The 19,984-nt window shown below is 43.1% G+C and overlaps 1 protein-coding gene across 6 annotated transcripts in view; it reads left to right on the forward strand.

Annotated features, from left to right (window-relative positions):
- The window catches only part of PLCH2 (phospholipase C eta 2), a 2,067,875-nt gene that overhangs the window by 1,775,447 nt on the left and 272,444 nt on the right, over positions 1 to 19,984 (forward strand). For all 6 annotated transcript variants that reach the window (XM_069610192.1, XM_069610193.1, XM_069610194.1 and 3 more), the window contains one exon: positions 381 to 416. In XM_069610192.1, coding sequence (XP_069466293.1) covers positions 381 to 416 — 36 coding nt within the window. The remainder of the gene's footprint in view (positions 1 to 380; positions 417 to 19,984) is intronic.

Genomic DNA, 19,984 nt, shown 5'->3' on the forward strand with positions numbered 1-19,984 from the left:
CATAAGGAATCAACTTTTTATTGTTTGTTTTTTCCCTATCACTCATTTTGCTGATTAGATACTAAAATGTTATGTTTTCATAACTTGTTTTGGGGAGAAAAATCTTTTATCAAGTTTTTTTCCTCTTGTGCTCGTGGTTTGGTTGCACCTCCCACACATTTTAGGAATATTTCCCTGCACCTTCGTTATGAAAGGGAGTGGCACGGGAACCTATGTGGACCCCCAAGTCTGCCTCTTCCAGAACTCACTCCCTGAAATGGGGTAATTGTTAAGATAGTTTGAACAGTGTCTAGCCCACTTTTGAGCGCCTCTGTTACTTGCTACTCTTTGGACAAAATGTATTTATTGTGATTGTAATTATTATTTTTTGTTTGTTGCAGAAAAGCAGATCTGTGCCAGCTGGAGGGAAGTCTATGGTAAGTCTAAAAAAAAAAAAAGTTCACATGTTAACGGTTGCAATAATGTGTAGATTTGAGATTATCCCGGTCTGCACTTTATCCTCGAAGTGCTTGCACTTTTTGCATCTCTAAAGTGTCAAGCTAAGTAAAGAACCAGGCTAGAAGTATGTTTTGCAAATATAAGGCAGCAATTCAAGGCACACTTAATAAAACCCAATAGAATATATATATATATATATATATATATATATATATATATATATATATATATATATATATATATATGGAAATCGAGCATTTTTTAAAATACATTTACAAAAATATCCCATGGGATGTATTTAATGATATATTCGATGATACTTCTGAATTGTTTTCTGTTATTCCTGAGCAGGATGGCTGGCTTCTCATGTGACCTTTTTACGAGGCAGCGATAGATTTCTTAACCCTATGTCAGGTGTACCATTCTTTCTAAATTGTGCAATCAATCTTAGGAAATAATTGAGTATTCAAATACATACACGCAACAAAGGACTATTTACTGAATTTAAAAAACAGCTTTTACTTTCAAATGCCTATCGAGATTGTAGCACTGGCTCAATGTCAACATAGTTCTCATGACAATCTGTTGCATAAACATGGATACATACACTGGGTGTTCTCTTTGGAGGCTTTACTTCTCCCCTAGATTGTGATGCAGATATGTACTGGAGATTTATTTTGCTGGGTACGGATGATTTGATCGCGCCTTCTTCAGGGTTAGACAGACTTTTCACAAGATTAGTTTTATGAAGTTACAAAGTAGCAGTTTTATTCTAATTGAAGTGTTGTGTTTGCCAAATATTCTGAATATTTCTATTGTGGTCTAAGCTGGGACTTTCAGTGCACTATTCATTATTTCACTTATTTCGTCGGCAGTCTAAAGTTTCACAGCTCGCTGGTTTGAAACACACACATGTAGCAACCATCCCATGTAGCCCATTTCTTGTAACTGGTAGTAGTGCATTTAGTCGTGGATGTTCAACATGTCCAAAAGTCCAAACATACCTAGTTTACACGGGCCAGCATTTATACCCCATCTTGACCTGGTAGACTTCAGTGGGAGCAGATCTTGTCTTAACCCGGTAACTAGCATTTAATCAGCAGTTATCCTGTAAATAACAGGGTATATATGTGGTATTTGATACCGCCATATGTCTGGAAAAAGTAATCGTATTGTTTGAGTCATTTTGAAGATCACCTTCTCTCTTGCTCATAATATGGTCCTTGCTTTTCTTTTTGACATCGGCCGCCGTAGATTGGGAAGAATCGAACCGTGCAAGTTGTACGTTTTGTTCGTCTTTATTCACCTATGGACATTCCCTATGGTTTTGAAATACTGAGGCAGAGGCAGCTGTTCTTCACATAGAGGAACAAGCGGAGGAAGCATTTAGATCTGCTCCCTTGTTATTTTGAGATCCACAGTTCTTCTCTAGATAAAGATGACCTTGCCTCATCGTCAAAATTGGGAACCAGAGGCGGTATTTAGTCAATATCTTGGAGACAGCTAGCCACTACATGTTATGCGGATTTGTACTGCGCACTACTGCCATTTTCATACTCCTCAGGTGCTCTCATGGATCTGGAAGAGAATAAAAGGGGGATTGAGTGTTTAGGGGTTTAAAGGGAAAATACCAGGCTTTGTGCTCAGCTATTGGTGCTGGTAGAGCCGTGAGCAACTGGCGCCGGTGCGCGAGTTCTCTAGGTGGTTTGTGGTGTTTCTCTGGCATCTGTGCTTCCAGGTGTGAGACCTGAGAGGACAGGGAGTCTGTCGGTTGTGTGTGGGTTTTAGCAGTTGGTTGGAGAGGTATAGAGTTTTGACGAATTTGTGTGGACTGAGGGATTTGTTTTAGCCGTATTGTGTCTGTGAGTTGGTGAGTGAGCATGTGTTTTATGAGGTGTTTGAGAATTTAAGTTGTTTGTCGGTTTGATTCGTAAAACAGATGTACAGGACGAGGTTTTGTTGGTTTTTTATGTGTTCTTGTAAATGTTTCTAGTTGTAGCATCCTTCAGCATTTCACTCCCACATTCTCATGCAGTGGTGGCTCGGGAGGAAGACCAAGAGAAATGTGCCAGCTTTTGGAAGTTATCGCTATTTAGTGATAATCCTTTGTTTGTAAAGATATTTTTTGTTGTTCCTTGAAGGGTGTTTTTATCATTGTGCATTTTGACGCATCATTAGTCAAGAAATTGTCTGATCGTGCAGCGTGGTGGCGGTCTGTTGTAGTCCGATTCCTGTCTCCGGGTTGTGGATAGGTTTCCTTCCTGGTGTGTTGAAAAGCCAGGTTTTTAACCATTTCTGAAATGTCAGATTGTCCTCTGTTTTCTGGATTTCTTTTGGGATTGAGGTCCACAGTTTTGATATGAGAATAAAGAAGGCAGTACCTGCATAAATGTTTTTCTAATCGTGTCCTGATTCTATAAGTATGTTGCTGCTTGATGTTATGTCATTCATAGGTGGTAAGGGGTGTTTTTTGACTTCAGGAATTCCACTCCCTGCCAGTGTAATGCTATGTGAGCGAAGTTGAAATTGATTAGTTTCTTCACTGGTAACCGGTGTAGGCGTCACAAGACTAGGGTTATGTGTTCCCTCCTATTTACTGTTATAAATATTGCAGCCATGTTTTCGATGCACTGTAGGTTTTTGGTGAGGTAGTTGTGCATTCATAGGTATAGGCTGTTTGCATTGTCTGTTATCGACAGTATCAGTGTGATTATGGTGAGGGTCCAGTGTGGCAAGCTTGGGTATGGAAAGAGGCATCGGAATCAGTATTGGCAGTATGGGCATTATTGTACTGCCAGTTTGAGTATTCATAGATGTTTTATTACACTTGATGTTTATGGTATTATTCCCATTTCTGGAGGCCGAAGTAGGGTAGCCTATGGTTCATTTTCGTTGTGAGGAGTGATCAGTATTTGTTTTCTTTTGTGTTTAGTCTTAGGCTATGTTCATCCAGAGGTTAATCTCATTGAGGGAACTGTTTGAGTCTGAGCCAGTAGTCCTCTGGAAAATAGCTTGTTGTCTGCACCTTTGTAACAAGACTCTTGACTATGGTTGTGTGGCTGATGGTTGTCGAATGCTGCTATTTCCAGTAGCTAAATGGTTGGTGGTATGTTGTTGTCCGCATTCATCTTTAGGTTGTCCCATATGGATAGAGGGCTGATTCTGTTCCTCTCGTTGGCCTGAAACTCAACTGGGATTGTTCCTCTCGTTGGCCTGAAACTCAACTGGGATTGCTCCATTAGTCCATTTGTTTCCATGTAGTCAAGGATTTGTGTGTACGTAGCTCTCCAATATTTTGACAGTGTTTGATAAATTGGCTATTGTCCTGTGTTTGGTTGGATCAGCTGCTTCTTCCATCTTTGTATTTAAAAGTGGTTTAATGTAGGCAGCTTTGGAAGCATTCAGTGCAATTCCTGTTTACAGTAAAAGATTTACATTTTTGAAAGTAGAAGTCAGGGGCTTCTTTGTGGGGTATGAGTTTGTACACATCTGGCCGCCATGGCTCATAGGGTGATCTTGCCTTATTACTTTCCTTTACTAGTTTGTTGAAAGATTCTTGTGAGATTGGATGGAAGAAGTAGAGTTGTGTTGGTGTTATTGATTTATTGTGTTTGGTATATTGATGCTTGTATTTGAGGATTGCCTCAATGGCCTGTTGGGTTTTGTGTCTTCGCTTCTGAAACGGTCTGCAATGTTGTGGCATAGATTTTGGAAATGTTGCTGCATGAGCTGGAGCTTTTCATTTTGTTGATTATGTTGTACATTTTATTCTGTGGGTTTGTCACTGATTGAATACGTTCAGTGTAGTGAGATTTCATTGCTTTCAAAACAGCTGCTTTGTATAAGAAGGTTTTGCTGTTGGCACTTGACTTTGTCGGGTTGATTGTAGTCTATTCTCCATGCCTTTTCTAAATTTCTGACTATATTAACATATATTAACTGAAAGAAAGAGATAGTTTAATACTGTTGGGATGAAGGTGAAAATGCGGGGGGTTGAAAAAAAGCTAAGAAAACAGATTAAATACAAAAATAGCACAAGTAAGCATATCCTTTCTGTGAGAACCCCGAAGGTGTCTCCCTGTCTAAACCCAGAGGACCTGTCATCCCGGTGGCCAGGACACAGCCATTGCTATTGGATCCAGTTCCTGGGGATGGACCAGTGAGGGAGGATCACCTGTATGGGGGGTCCTCTGGGAGTGGGACACCGACGGGCGAGAAGCGGTATCCTCCTTTCTTTTTTTTACCTTTTCCCCAACCTTTCATGGAGGACATTCCAAACCACTGCCTCCCGCCCCTTTCTAACTCTAACACTTTCACACAACACAAAGGACAACAGACTAACACCCAAGGCATTTACCTGACATGTCCTGATACAAGGGTCAGGCAAAGTCAGGCAATTGATCAGAATCGCACACACACTTGATGGTCCTTTCCCTTCCCCACAGGGATAAAAGGTGGCGCCAGAGAGCACAGTACGAGCAAGGTGAGTACAGCAGACAGCACAACGAGACGGCTACCAGGCGGCAGTTCAAACAAAGGAGAAAGGGGACAGGAATCAGAGGGTGGCAAGGAGAGAAGTTACCTTGCCCTTTTCGTCCCAGGCCTGCAGAACTTTCGTGGAAGAGAGCCTAAGACCGCGAACAATGGCACAAGTGTCCTGCAGCAGATGTCAACGGTACACTGGGCAACCGTATGCCAATAGGCGGGAGCAAGGAAAGTTCCCGCGCCCGTGGTACCTACCTTGACTCCAGAGAAGCCAATATGCAAGCAGTTCATCACAGCCAGTGAGTCTAGGGGAGAACCAATGAGAACCGGGCTGTATTGAGTGAGAATCGCAAAGTGGCTAGTTTTGAACCAAAGATAAGCTATGAATGAATTATAAAAAGTGTGAAGGGGAGACCAGCTGCAGAGAGAAAGCAGCATCACGTGGGTGCTAACTCGAGGGACTCTGGTTGAGCCCCATATGAGAGAAACAACAAGTACCAGAATGCCGTAAGAAGGCCTGTGAAATAAGTCAAAGTGGTCATACAGAGGGTCAAGCAAAATCCCTGTACAATCAAGACTTTGATCTACAAGCACTGTGAAAGAAAGGGAAGTGAATCCCACAGCAAAAGGACATTGCGAAACCAAGGGAATTGAATCCCATAAAAGGCAAGAGGGGTCCAAACCCGACAGAGGGAGTTCTGGAGGTGAAGCTATCACGCAAGAATTGGCAATCAGGAGGTGTCCAAGCCCGATGGAGCGAGATTCAGGGGTGAAACCATCACACAAGAATTGATTTAGACAGGCTGCTGCAGTACTCCAGCCTGGAGAGGACCAGAGCTCTGGAGATGGTGAGCTTCTGGGTGAAAGTGAGAAAATGAAGAATACCTCTGAGGAGGTTCAGCTGATAGTTGGACTTCTTAGAGATGTCAAAGATGTGAGGCGAGAAGAAGGTGGAGTCGAAGATAACACCAAGGTTCTTAGCCTCATGATGCGAAAGAGAGAGAGAGAGAGAGAGAGAGAGAGAGAGAGAGAGAACAAATATATATATATATATATATATATATATATTGGTGGGTTGTTTCCACCGAATCGGTGCAGTTCTAGTGTGGTTAAAATCAAATGCAGCGGACTACAAATCAGTACAGTTCATGTGTGGCCGAATTCTGCCGCACTGTTTTGCCTTCTGGCTTTGCTAACCATGTGTTATTGCGTGAACGGTTGCTGAGGCATGTGGAGCTCTCATTAAATGGGGCTTTTGATTAGGAATACTGTCTTCTCTAGGAAGCAGTTTTGTTCTTGTGGGCTGCAATGTATTGGCATTAGGGTAGAGTAGCTGCCCCAGATTGCTCTGGCTGTTAACCCCTAATCAGGGATAAAATCCCACGAAGAGGCAGCTTTCCTGGTCATGGTATGTTTTATCAGCTCCTGGAGCTTGCCCTCCCCTCCATCTTTTGTACTTTTGAATCATTGCACACCTTAATCCTCCGGATTCTGTGGATACTGTGTGCAGAACATTTTATATAAATATTGTAGAAAATGGCAGGTGCAGGAAATGGGCTGGAGTGAGGTTTCGGCAAGATGGGTCTTCCTGCCCTGTCACCAGACCCAGGGGCTTGCCCATGACACTCATACCCACACTTCAATGAGCAGACTGACCTGCAGCACTGCCGAGTCATCTGAAAGCAGTCTGCTCGCAGGGTCGGATTGGCCCCTCAGCCCTTTGGCCCGAGGCCGGGCCGAAATCGTACCTAGAGGATGGGGGCCGGTTTCTGGCCATGCCTGGGCCCGTTTGGAAGAAAGTAAAATGTAAAAATAACATTTTTTTCAATTGTTTTTTTTTTCCCCCAAGACAGGTTGGCTTAAGCCTAAGTGCTATACAATAACATATCATTTGGCCTTGGACGTCTGCTTGGATTCACAGTAATTTAGTGTACGTAGGAACAATGCTATTTGATGCCTGTTTTGTCAAGGGGTGAAAGGTCGTGTTTCATCGCTTCCTGGGATGACACTTTGGGGTGGGGTCAAATGACATCACTTCTGGTGATGTCATCAGAGGTCAAGGGTTGTGAGGCAAGGGGTGGGCCACTTTTTTGATGCAAGGGGTGGGCCACTTTTTTTTGGGTGACCGGTCCTATTTGTTGTCTCAAATGAAGTAGGGGCTGCTTGTACATATGACAACTCTGCTTCAGAACAGGATACTCCCTCCCAGCGAGATCTGTCCTGGAGCAGAGTCGTCATTTGCATGAGCAACCCGCATTTCAACAGACGCTTTCAGTGGACTCTGCATAGGCAACAGTATTCATTAACTGCCAAAGCCTCACATACTTGTTGTAGCTGTCCAAACTGGTATATATGTCCTGCAAAGTAGACTTGTTTTCCTTAGGGTGAGTAGTGTGACCAATTAAAACTGCAACAGCAAATTTCCATTATTCGCTCTAAAGGGTTTCTTACAGAATCACAGTAAGACATGTTTCAGATGTACATGTTTTGACATACTAATGTTCCCATAATGCTCTTTGCTTTCATGCAAATCTCCAGGACTGTGTTCGATGGAGATACTGTATTACGTGACGTGGTCTGTGACCCCGCCCACTCCTACTCACGCTCCGCCCCTCCAAGGATGAATGGGTCCCCCCCCAGTAAATTATTCCCATTTCCAGCACTGATGTTATAGCAAGAATAATTACGATAGTAGCGGTGGGTAAGCCTTAAAGTGTTCACCCCGAATGGTGTTTCGAAAGGTGCAAAAACTGTGTTAAATATTGAAGCCTCAATAGTGATGTTTTATGAGTGGAATTGACCCAAGTCGGTAAATGTCCGATTTGACTAGTACACGGCTCAAGTGGGCTCGATCTAATACGAGGAAATAGGCTACTGTGGTTTGAATTGAGGTAGATGTTCTTTAACAATGAACCTGTATTGATTAGAATCAACTAAATATTTTTGGGACCATGGGAACCTTTTTCTTCACACTCTGTCAAGACATAATAAAAACTGAAAGTGGATAGAAATCCCTTCAAGCTAAGATCAGCTGGTGAAAGACCTAAGCTACATGGTTTAAGCAATTTTGCACTCTTTTGTTCTGAATGTACAGAAAATTGAGGCTTAAGATCCCTCACAAAGCTAGAGGCAGTGTTGCACTTCTGAGCATGTAAACCTTTTCCTTATGAATTCATGTGTGTCTCTGGTTTATCTGTTCATACATTTTAACGTGTTTTGAAGGAGATGAGCAGGTTTTTCTTTAAACTTGCAGGCAAGCCTTTTGCCTTGATCTAATCTGCCAAGGCTGATCCTTGAATGTGGCTCTTTTGGTTCAGGATAGACTGGGTTTGAATATGTAGGCCTTTACCTTAACTGAGAACAGCGCAACACCCCATTTGATATGATATGATACGTTATTTATAACGCGCTTAACACCCAGAGGTTTCTAAGCACGGACCTGGGGATCGAACCTGTGGTGCTCTGTGTCGTCTTAGACAGTTGTACTAAGAAACCAGTAACTGCAAACTAGATCCCCTATGCAAATACCTGCCAATTTTACCAATCGCTAGCATGGCGGGGAGGAGAGCAATGTGATTTCACGGAATGCATGTGGTTTTTGTGATCACCAGCACCTAAAGTGATGGAGACCTGCAATTGGGCTCTGCAGGATCATGTCAGTGCAACATTGCTAATTTGCCAGTGGAAAAGGTGCAGTAGTGTAATGCACCCTCCGATCTGCATTGCCACATCCAAGAGGCTTCCCATGACCAACTGTGGCATCCTGAATAATACTGTGGATGGGTGAAGAAAGGAACAATAGCAAATGTGATTCATGGAGGGTTCTTTTGTTAACACGCCTGATCTTTCATCACCCCCTTCCTGTTATAGATGCCCTCCCTATGCAGCCACTTATTGACTCCAATAGTAAGCAATCAAATTCATGTTTAGATTCCCTGATCCCCCAACAATTGTATGTTCACTTGTCTTTTCTAGCAACTGTTAGAATCCGGAACGGACCAGTGCTCGCCCACTTGCCTGTCACCGATGTACCTTCCGTTTCCAGGTGGCCGCTTCGCATCCTGAGAGCAACGGGATGTCCTTCATGCAAATCTAGCAGACCTGACCGCAACTGGATTAGGGGATCGAAAAATATGAATGGATCTTTCTTGTCTTATTCCATTCGTGAGAGACCCAAACTTCCCACTTCCTCCTCACTGACTGGTGTATGTTCCATGAATATTCCTCTACCTTCCTATTTACAAGGCACCGGAATCGGGATTGCTCCTCTGACTGTTCCTTTAGAGTACTGTCTCTCCTCAAAACACTGTGTGACTCAAGATGAGATATGTTATGATAGTTTTTTATATAGCGCCTATACACAATGTGTTTCAAAACGCTTCACGGCAAGGGAGGGAACAAGAGAAAATAGAATGACATTCTTACAGGCCATGAACAACAAGAATGTGAAATTAACTATCGTACTCGGCCTGATGACATTTCAGATAGTGCAAGAGCTAAAACACAGATAGGAAGGAAATGGGAAACCGGTGACTACCGTACTAGGCCTGATGACATTTCAGATAGTGCAAGAAGAGCTAAGCCATGGACATGGATAAGGAAGGAAGGAAGTGAGGAGGAGAGTGGGAAGGAAATGGGAAACGGAGGCGACTACCGTACTGGGCCTGACATTTCTGGAAGAGCCAGAGATTAACAAGAGGTGAGGGAGGGGGGAGGAGAAAGGAGGGAGAGGAACAAAACAAGCGACTGTCGTACTAGGCCTCACAACATTTCAGATAGTGCTGGAGGGGGAAGGAACAAGTAAAGGGAGTGGGAGAGGAGACAAACATTTCTGCATAGATAACCAGGAAACAGAATCTGGTCCCAGGGACGATGTCTCGGAATACTGTGACCTTATGGGCTTTCCATTTCCCTCATCCGATGACCCTCACCGCGACCTGAAGGATCTAGAAATGGCGCGTAAATGGGATACTGTGGGAATGCAGGAGGGGAGACTCCAGAACAGGCTGCTGAAGCTGCTTGGAGAAGCTGAGGGACACAGAGCTGCAGGGTCCTTGGCAACTTATGCCCGATATTGCAGATTTCAGCAGCAGCGAGGCATTGAGGAGAACCTGGTGCAAGCCTATGAGGAGAGAGAGAAAGGGCAAAAAGGCCCAGAAGTGCACACTGTGCCAGGGAAGCCAACAGTGAAAAGAGAAACCGGCTTGAAGAGGAGTACAGTGGAGCAGGTGCAGAGATGATTGACAGAGGTCCATGGATAATGCTCTGGGGTGCCAGTTGTGCATTCCTTCATTTAGTTTATTCGTACCTAACCCGGATGTATTTGGGCGCTTGAAAATAGATAAATTGTTACAGTTACAATGCAGTGGAATGAGGCATCGTGAGGACCAGGTTACAGAATGGTCAATGTGGCAACAGCAGGCATTTGACGGGGCATAAGGACCAGGTTACAGAATGGTCACTATGACTACAACATGACAAGTGGTTACAGAGAGTAGCCTTGAACGTTTTGAAAGAGGTAGGAACGAGGAGAGAACCTAAACGCCACACTATTGCTACAACCCAGAGTATAACGCAGAGGGCTAGAGTACAGCGTAGAAGCTGAAACGCCTGATGCAAACCTTGAGAGGAGGTGGAGAGATGCCAGGAGCAAGAACCGGGGTAGGAAAGCTTCTGAGGTAGCCTCCTGGATGGAGCAAACTGTTACCAATGGAGACGCCTCAAGAACCTGGTCAAGAGTGTGGTAACCGGGGGGGGGGGGGGGGGGAGAAGGGATGAACACATGATACAAAAGGAAACTGTGACAAACTGGAATGCCAAGTGTTAGTCAAAAAAATTACAATGAATCCAATAAGTCCAAGGCCCCAAAATGCTGCCAAATTGTGTCTTGTCCACGTGCGCGTGTGTTGCACACCGGTGTTCCCTATGTCCATCCACCTTATCCTTTCAGGGGCGTCTAAACTGAACAGCTTGCAGCCTAATGAAGAATTGCAAAAAAAGCCACCCTTCTTATCTGTTACACCTGGGGTCCGTGTTAAGAAAATGTTGCACTCTGCAGTGGTATTTTGCATGGCATTTGTAATGGGGCAAACATGTGTTTAATCCACTTGTATTGACGTCTGTGGATAATGAAACTGTGCTCCTTGTAACCTTCGGACGTGACCCGAGCGTGGGACCGCATGCGACTTGCCACAGTCTGGAAACTCTTCTCTACACAAAGGATGACGCGCCCCTCAAGCCATGTTCCGCGTCCACGACCTTCAGTAGAATAACCCCGAAGGGCGTCTGGTCACGCACACACGGGGGTTCAAGGATGTACCACAATCTCTGGCAACAGAGGGGATTTTTCTTTACTTAGGGTAGCTTTACTCTTTTCCTGAGTATTTTTTTTTTAATGTTCAAACCGCACGGAAACGAATCTTATATAAATCCTTTCAGAAGAACACAACACAACAGGATGCTTCATTCACAAATCGAAGCACAGCACTTTTAAATGGAGGCGCCCTCCAGCCTCTCCCACCACCTGTCAAATGGGCGCGAGCTGCTGATTAAATCCCCTTTAAAGCTGGTTAGGAAGCCTACATTCCCAATAATCACCATTCAGCCCAGCAGTTTTAAAAATGCAATTAAAATCTAGTTGGTACAATGGAAGCAAGATTTACCCCCCAGACCCCTAATGCAGGCATACCAACACAAGGAATGGGCATGCCACCTACCGAGAATATTGTGCTATTCGAGGACGGCCCTGCCGTCAATTCTGGGAAGACTCAGCACTCGAGAAGGCCACTACTCTCCCTGGTGGCCAATTTGCGCATTGTTGCAACCATTCATCAACTTGCGGGGGGGGGGGGTTTGGGTTCCCGTTCCTTACCTTTACTTTGTTGCAGTTGCCAAGGCATTCTTAAACCCAAACTTTTGCCACGTTCAAACGTCCTGGGTACAACGTTTCCTTAAATGTCCATGCTCTGTGAAGCGCTCCATAGTTTAGCAATTGCTAAGCGCTTCTAGGCTTGACCGATGAGGGAACTGGGAGCTGAAATCGCGGGGGGTGAGGGGAATTGCCTAGGATAACACAGCATGGCCGATTGGGGAGGCCAGAAATGGGCACGTGAGCGCTATCATGCTACATGTGCACACGCAGACTCGCCTTGGCACCAGTGCAAAGTATACCTGCATTGCATTTTGCAGTTGTGCCAGTGACATTGATGAAGTACAAAGAGGATTTGCGCATGTGCAGTAATACGGATTGCAAGTCCACCAACTGTTCGCCTCTCGAGACCAAGGACCTCATTCCTAGTTTGAATGGAACTGAAAAAATGGGGGGGTAATAACTTTACTGCCTGTTTTTGCAGAACACCCCCAGCTCCCCCTCCCCTGTAATCCGTCTCTGCACTTGCGCGGTCCTAATGCACCATGCCTGAAGATCGTTCTGTCTGTTCCCCCTTGTCTTTTAGCTCCACTCCTTAATTGCACTTGGAAAAACTGCAGAATCGTCGTCACACCTATTTGCTGTGTCTCAACTGTTAATTATAGTATATGCCCTTACTCTGCCTGTGCAGACTATTATCGTTTCTGAATTTCAATGGATCTAAATTTTGCAATAAAAAGATGGTACAAAAATGAATTTCAAGGGATCTGAACGACTGTTGTTTTTCCCTTATTCACTCCCTCCTTGAGCGCTTTGAAACACTTGCCTTGTGTATAGGCGTTTTACAAATAAACATTACCATACTACCACTTGTATGTTTATGGCGGTATAGGCAACACATGGTGGTATGACCATAGCAGTAATCCATTTGTTCCCGTTTGAAGTGCAGATGGACTTCATAACGGGGACTGCATAAACTTGTAACGAGGCAGGGACCTCATTGTTACCACTGGTGGTACCCCTAATTCTGTTTGGAGGTATAATGAGGACCCACATCACTCCCTGTTCTTCTCACAAAAAAGTTAAATAGGCATGTGCTCGGATTAAGAAATATGCATCGGGAACCATAAAATCCCCCTATGATTACACTTCATCGTGAAATATAACAAGCCGCCATGCCGTTCAGGCCGCGCTTCATTTGATTCGCAAACGTCTATGGCTTTCAGGCCTTAATTATGATAAATATTTATTGTCGCTCCAGTTTTACCAAAACAATTTAGCTGGATCTGCTGGCGGCTCAGGGTGCAACGAGGCGTTCAGGACCTTTTCGCTTTCTGCGAGGGGACATTAATATCACTTTTCTGTACTCCATTATCCAGATAGAGTAATCGCTGATAAATTGGGAACGGCGTCTGAGGGGTGGGGGGGAAAGGTTGGAGTGAAAGCCCTTTATTTAGGCCCAAAGAGAGGATGGTCTAAAATAATGTTGCAGGCGGGTGTCCAGACATTTGGTCGACTTAAAACTGGTCGAAAGACATTTGGTCGATGCAATTTGGTCGAAAACCAAATGATCGAATTTTTTTTTAATTTATATATATATATTTTTTGGGTTTTCGTTTTTTTAAAAAAAGGGGTTGGGGGGGACCCCCCCCCCCCCCAAAAAAAGGGGTGAAAATAAAAATAAAAAAAAATTCGACCGTTTGTCCAGTCGACCAATTTTTTTCGGCCAAATGTCTGGTAACCTGCAGGCGCCATCCGCAGTATTGCGATTGTTTAATAATCAATTTTAACTACATGTTTGTACCGCGGGCCAGTTCTTTCCCAGTGGAGCGTAGGTTGCCTATGTGTACTGTATCCAATGCAGGCTGCTGGAGGGTTATGTTCAATGATTTATGAAGTGCATCACCATGACCATGCAGACTTTGTGAACATCTAAAGACCTCGACAAAGTACCAGGCTGTGGCCCGGACGTCATGATTATGGTCTTTGGGGTAAATGGTCTGGCGCGGTCCTAGAAGGGCAGACGGGTCCCTAAAGACTTGCTAATTATTTTTCTTTTGAGGTAATGTATGAACATCTCTGAAATTCCTATTGAGCTCTGACAGATAGTGGAGCTGGATTTAAAAAATAAAATAAAAATGTTTATTGAAATCTATGATTTTCTAAGACTTTTTAGCAATCCATTTGTAAAACATATAAAATATAGTATCATTTATAATCACATCACATCATAAGAAATTCAACATTAAACTGTTTCCCAAATCAATTCTAATAGAACTGTTTTACATTTAATTCAAGGACAGCTTCCTCCTGAGCCCACAAATGAAAGGTAACCTGAGTAAGCACCCTAGGAGTCGCACTAAAAACAAAAGACTGACATTTATCACCCGGAATGGCCTCGAGCGAAGGCAGAAAGATCCATATCCCTTTATGATGACCTTTACCAAGGCCTGGCATTGAGTGAGTACATGTCTGAGATTCCAGTTCGGCTCCACCTGCTCTACATATACGCTCAGCTCGGGGACATGCATCCTAGGTCCCATTACCACCTACACCGGCAGTAAATTACATCTCAGCTGTAGACCAAAATATTTTAGTCTTTTATCATTAAATAAAACCAAAACGAGGCACGCAACAAAAACGGGAAGGACTGCCTAGTATAGTATGGGAGGGATTTCTTACCATCTGAATAGCCAAGATTTTGGGATCCATCCCAAGCATAAGTCTTTTTTTAAAATCTGTTTGTATGAGGTTAGCTGACATCCATTTTCCAGTCCATTTCTGCATGAAATTCGCTACAATCCTGGATTAACTTCTTAATAATTTGATTTTACACTATTGGGTGGTTACATCTCTCCCTGTACTACCCAAGCTGAGACCCTCGCGCATTAGTTAATATCTTGTACAGAAGTGTACTACTATTCCCTTTAATAGAGGTGGCTAGTGAGAGTAGGCCCAATTCTAAATTGATGGCTTCTACTGGCAATGACTGAGGTAAACCAAGGGTAATGCGACACAGTTTATCCTCTAACACTTTCAAGCACGTCAGTTCATTATTGGTAGATCGCTCACGGCTCTAGAGTATACTATGAACGATACTGATATTATATACCTGGCACATACCCTCAACTGAAAATCCCCCACAAGTCCGTACCAAGCTTTTTACCATACCTAGTTTAGAAATAGCCTTGGTGAAGGCACGCATTTTTAATTTATCAGCCGTGCTGCCCGAGGACAACAAAGCCCCCCCCCCCCCCCCCGAGTATACATAAGCCGACGCGACCTCAATCTCTTCATTAGCAATTTTCTATTTAAAGGTTCTATGTTTCCTCTTGTTCCCCACATTCCTTATCTTACTCTTCCTTTTATTCATTTTCAAACCATTTCACAATGAGTATTTATCGAGAGCAGACAGTGAAGGTTGTAAGTCAATTGGGGTTCTGCCAATCAAGACCCGTATCATAGGCATACATTAACCAGACCACCTGGTAAGCTTGCAGTTTAGGGGGAAAGATGCCACAGTTGCAAATTGCATTAGAAAGATCAGCTAGATATAAATTAAAAAGCACAGGTGCAAGCACCCCTGCTTTAACCCCTTAAATAAAGGAAATAATCTTATCACATGGCCAGCTTGATTGAGTCTTTGTGCCACTGGTGTGTCTCATGAAATGGTTTAATTAAATGCAGAACCTTGGAATCTATGCCACAGGATGCCAGCTTGCGCCTCAATCGACTTCGATTAACTGTATCGAAGGCCTTTGTGAAATCAACAAAGGTGATGTATAGCAACGGTTTTTCTTGTATAGAAATTAAGTATCTATGTGATCGCTTCACTGCCCAAAATGTCGACTCTGAAACGACCTTCTTCCATTACGGCGAGACGCCGTGATCACATAGATCACTTTCCCCCACAACCCTCTTAGCGCCTTGCACCCAACCTACTTACCTTTTTGGCGAATTTCTTTGATTTTTCGATTTTACCTTGCAACCATGGCATCCCTTTAGCAAAGGTGTTTCATTGAATTTCATAGGTTTTTAGTAGTGCAATGTAACAATAACATCCCCTTTAACAACTTTTTTAGTGAATTTCAATGATTCTTATTACAGCACTGTATATAAGTTATTCATTAATCTTTTAACATATCTCAAAGGATTGTAAACCTCCTTTATCAAACATATTTTTTGCAGCGCCTGCTGATGTCTGTCATTTTCAGCAGCGTGTGCTGGGGATGCAAATCAAATGAGGCACCAAACCCTCCTAGTTATCCACTGCACCTGGCCTGCATCCTGTCTAGTGTCCACTATACCACCATAATGTGATCAATGGCCGGTATTCATGGATTGCAGCCATGCCCTGTGTCCACGACAATCCATGGGGCTTGGGCTTCGGCCATGATGCAGGTTCCAATAAGCAAAGCAGAGTAGACATTTGTCCTCCACAGGGGCCCTGCCCCACTGCCCAGGTACCAAAGTTGTATCATTATTTTCTGAACCTACATTTTGACACTTTTCAAAAGATAAAGCACAGGACAGATTCGCAAAAGCATGCTTTCCGGACCTTGCTGATGCTTCTCCGACAGGTTTCCTGCAAACTCATCCAGCAAATCTGTTCATTCTGCTTGCGCTGTAGCCGTAAGTAGAATGTTTTTTCCCATTGAAGCTTATTCTGATTTCAAATGTTTTACCACATAGCTGGTCCCTGGTGGCCAAGCCCATTTTAACCCCATAGACTGGCCCTGGTGGCCATGGCTTAGAATCTGGCCTCTGTCCACGGCCACAGGATATGCCTCCTGCACCAAAGTTATATCATGTTTTTTTGTACCTACATTTTGATACTTTTAAAATAATAAAACACAAGACAGATCTGCAAAAACACGTTCTAGGTCCTTGCCAATGCTCCTTGCACAGGTTTGCTGCAAATCCGTCCAGCACTTCGGGCTGTAACCACGAGCAGAAGAATGTTTTCCCATTCAAGCCCATCCTGATTTTGAAAATATTGCCCCCCTACTATTTTTCCTCTCTTTTACAAAATCCCTTCAGACTTTGCACAAAACTTACAAGAAGGTCCTATAATCTTTTTGCAAAGCTGTGTGCAAATTTGTCAAAAGACACTAAAGTTATAAACCATCAAAAAATGTTGGTATCCCAAATCTAATTTTGCCACTCTTGACAACAGGGCACCAAACTTTGCAACTTCGTTCAAAGTTGGGTCTATATTTGTATTGCAAAATTCCGTGCACTTTCGTTGAATGCTGCCAAATTCTTAGGCTGTCTAAAACTCCTCTTCAACAACCCTGTAATGCACACATATGCATGGATGTCCTTGAACAATTGTCAAGTTTGCGACCATCACAGCAATGTCCGAACATCAGAAAAAACGCCTGATTACGGGCTTTTTCAGGACAAACCCCATCTCATCCTCATTACCCCTCACTTCCCCAGAGATTTACATTTGTTTGACAAGTGTAATGGGGCTTCAATGTTTTTCCCACAATGTTCACTGACTATGGGTGCAGTTCGCAAATCCAACATGGCGTCTGTTTCAAAGGTTTTGACGCACTTCACATTTTTAATTGACCAATCAACAAATGTTTCATGGCTCCCTGATAGAGCTAAAAGCATCCGCAGACACTAACCTAGGAAGTGAGTCCACTGACCAGATGGATATATGCCTTGTTTATTGGCACCTACTTTTTGGTCATTTTTTTTTAAAAAATCTACTGCGCTGATTAACACCAAATTTGTAAAAGCATGCTTTCGGGCCCAGGCTGCCACTCCTCGTGCAGGTTTGGTGTAAATTCCTCCAGCAGTTTGGGCTGTAGACCTGAGCAAAACATTTTTCCATTCATATCTATACAGATTTCAAATGTTTTGGCATCCCCTATAACTCCCCTGCCACCCCCTCCCCCTTGACGAAACTGCACCGAACTTTAAAAAACAGTGAATAGTCGGTTCTATACTTTTTTTGCAATGTTTTGTGAGGATTTGACAAACGGCACCAATGTTATAAGCCACCCAAGAACTGCTCTTTCCATGGGAACAGCAATTTAGCTATAACAGGGTCGCGCTACCACAGACCCTGTAATATTAGTGTGACGGTTACCACACTATAGTTGTTTGTAGCTAGTTCCATAGGAAACCTGAAAATGTAATTGCTAATAACTTTTGATTTACAGGACGGATGTGGTTGATATTTTGCAAGCAAAGTTTGTCCTGTGCCTCAAACCAGGCTGGAAATATTAATGAAAAAAATAAAAGGTTATTAAAGCTAACAAAAAAAAACATTGCTTACCCCCATTTATTTTCCCATAAAGAAAATGTCAATTAGTTGTGCAGCTCAGGGCAAAAACCGCTGGATGGAATTGGACTAAATAAGAAACAACTTGGGCATGAAGCATTAACTCGATTTCCAGGAGGGGTCTGTGGTTATTCCATCCAGTAGTTTAAAAAATATTTTATGGGGAAAGGGGTGACCCCTTCTCCCAAAATTATAGCTATATCTCCCGTGGTGCATTGCAGCAGAGAGGCTTTTCAGAAAAGAAAAACCAGCATTTTGTTTTTTTGCGATGGGAGAGATAACAGCGGTTATGTCTGGTTTAGCTGAAAATAAAAAGAACTGATAAAGCTATTTAGAGGGGGGGTAAATAAACATTAGACTGGAGTTTGGGGGCGCCGAGGAGAACACCATGTGTGAAGATGGAGAGTTGGTGGGGGGAGAGTCTTGGGACCAAGTTACAAAAAAAAAGATGGAAGGCTTATTGAAGGAATAACAGTCATCTCGCAAGATAACTGTGGTTACAATGGAAGACTCGCTCGGAAACTCAAATGTGTCACATGAAACAGTCAGAAAGAGTAAACGGAGGGGGAAAAGGGGCTTGGAGAGGAAGGGGGACTTTGAGAATGGTGAAGGAGGCACTCCGAAAGCACTTGTGATGACAGAGAAGACTTTTGCATCTTCAAGCATAATTGCGGTTATTGCCGCATGATAACCGTAGAATAATTGCAGGAATGCAAAATGAGTTGGAAAAAAAAGAACACTTGTTCAAAGAAAGGTAGTGCTTCAAAAGTCCCTGGCTAGTGGGCCATACGGAAAACCTACAAGTGGAACATGAACAGTGGCCACGGCCGGAGGCCATGGCTAATGGGACCCAAAGAAATTTCTTGGTGGAACATGTGCAGCGGCCACAGCCGAAGCCCGTGGCCACCTAGTGGGCCCAAAAGAAACCTATTGGGGAACATGTACAGTGTTGCGGCTGTGGCTAGTGGCCCATTAAAAAAAAAAAAAACGATGGTATAACAAAGCCCTTGAAATTCACTGAAAAAGAATGTTAAGGTCATCAGATTTAACACACCAAAACCCTTGAAATTCAGCAAATGTGGGAATTCATGACCATTTTAGCTCAGTTAAGATGATCATGATTTCCCACATCTGCTGAATTTCAAGGATTTTGTTGTGTTGAATCTGATCACCTTAACTTCAACTCTAGCATTTTTTTTCATTTTTTTTATATATATATATCTCCTATATTGAAGCCAGTGTGTGCACATATCTCCCCTGTTGAAGCCAGTGTGTGCACACGGTGTGAGAATGAGTTGCACTCTCAGTCGGCAATCTTGGCAATTACTGATGATCCTCAAATTAGGAAAACTCCAGTGACCACATAGCAAGTTACACACACACACTTAAACACACACACTTGCACACACAGACAGAGCCTGTGTACATATAGTTTTCTCAACATTTTATTGCTAATAACTTTTGGCTTGCGAGACAGATTTGGATGACAATTTAAAAAAAAGAGTTTGTCATGGGCTGGATATTTTGTGAAATATTTGTTAAAAGATGAAAAAGTTATTGGATATTTTTAACACTTGTAGCTTTAAAATTGCTGGACTGATTTGTATCAAATAAGAAAGTGTTGCAATGTTTTCCTTTGCAAGTTTGTGGTAAGTCTGTTTAGTAGTTTTTAAAATATTTGATGGAGAAGCAGATGCACCCGGCTCCCAAATAGTTTTTATTTATCTCCCATGGTGCTTTGAAGCAGAGAGGATGAGAGACTTTTCAGAAATGAAAAGCAGCCTTTTTTGGGGTTTTTTTGTTTGATGCAACTGATTCCCGCGATAATACTGGGGGAAGCCGAAAATGAAAAGTGCTCACAATACTATTTGGAGGTGTAAAGGAGATACACCATA

The sequence above is a fragment of the Ambystoma mexicanum genome, chromosome 8 (genome assembly GCF_040938575.1).
Source record: "Ambystoma mexicanum isolate Mex_15411 chromosome 8, UKY_AmexF1_1, whole genome shotgun sequence".
NCBI lineage: Eukaryota > Metazoa > Chordata > Amphibia > Caudata > Ambystomatidae > Ambystoma > Ambystoma mexicanum.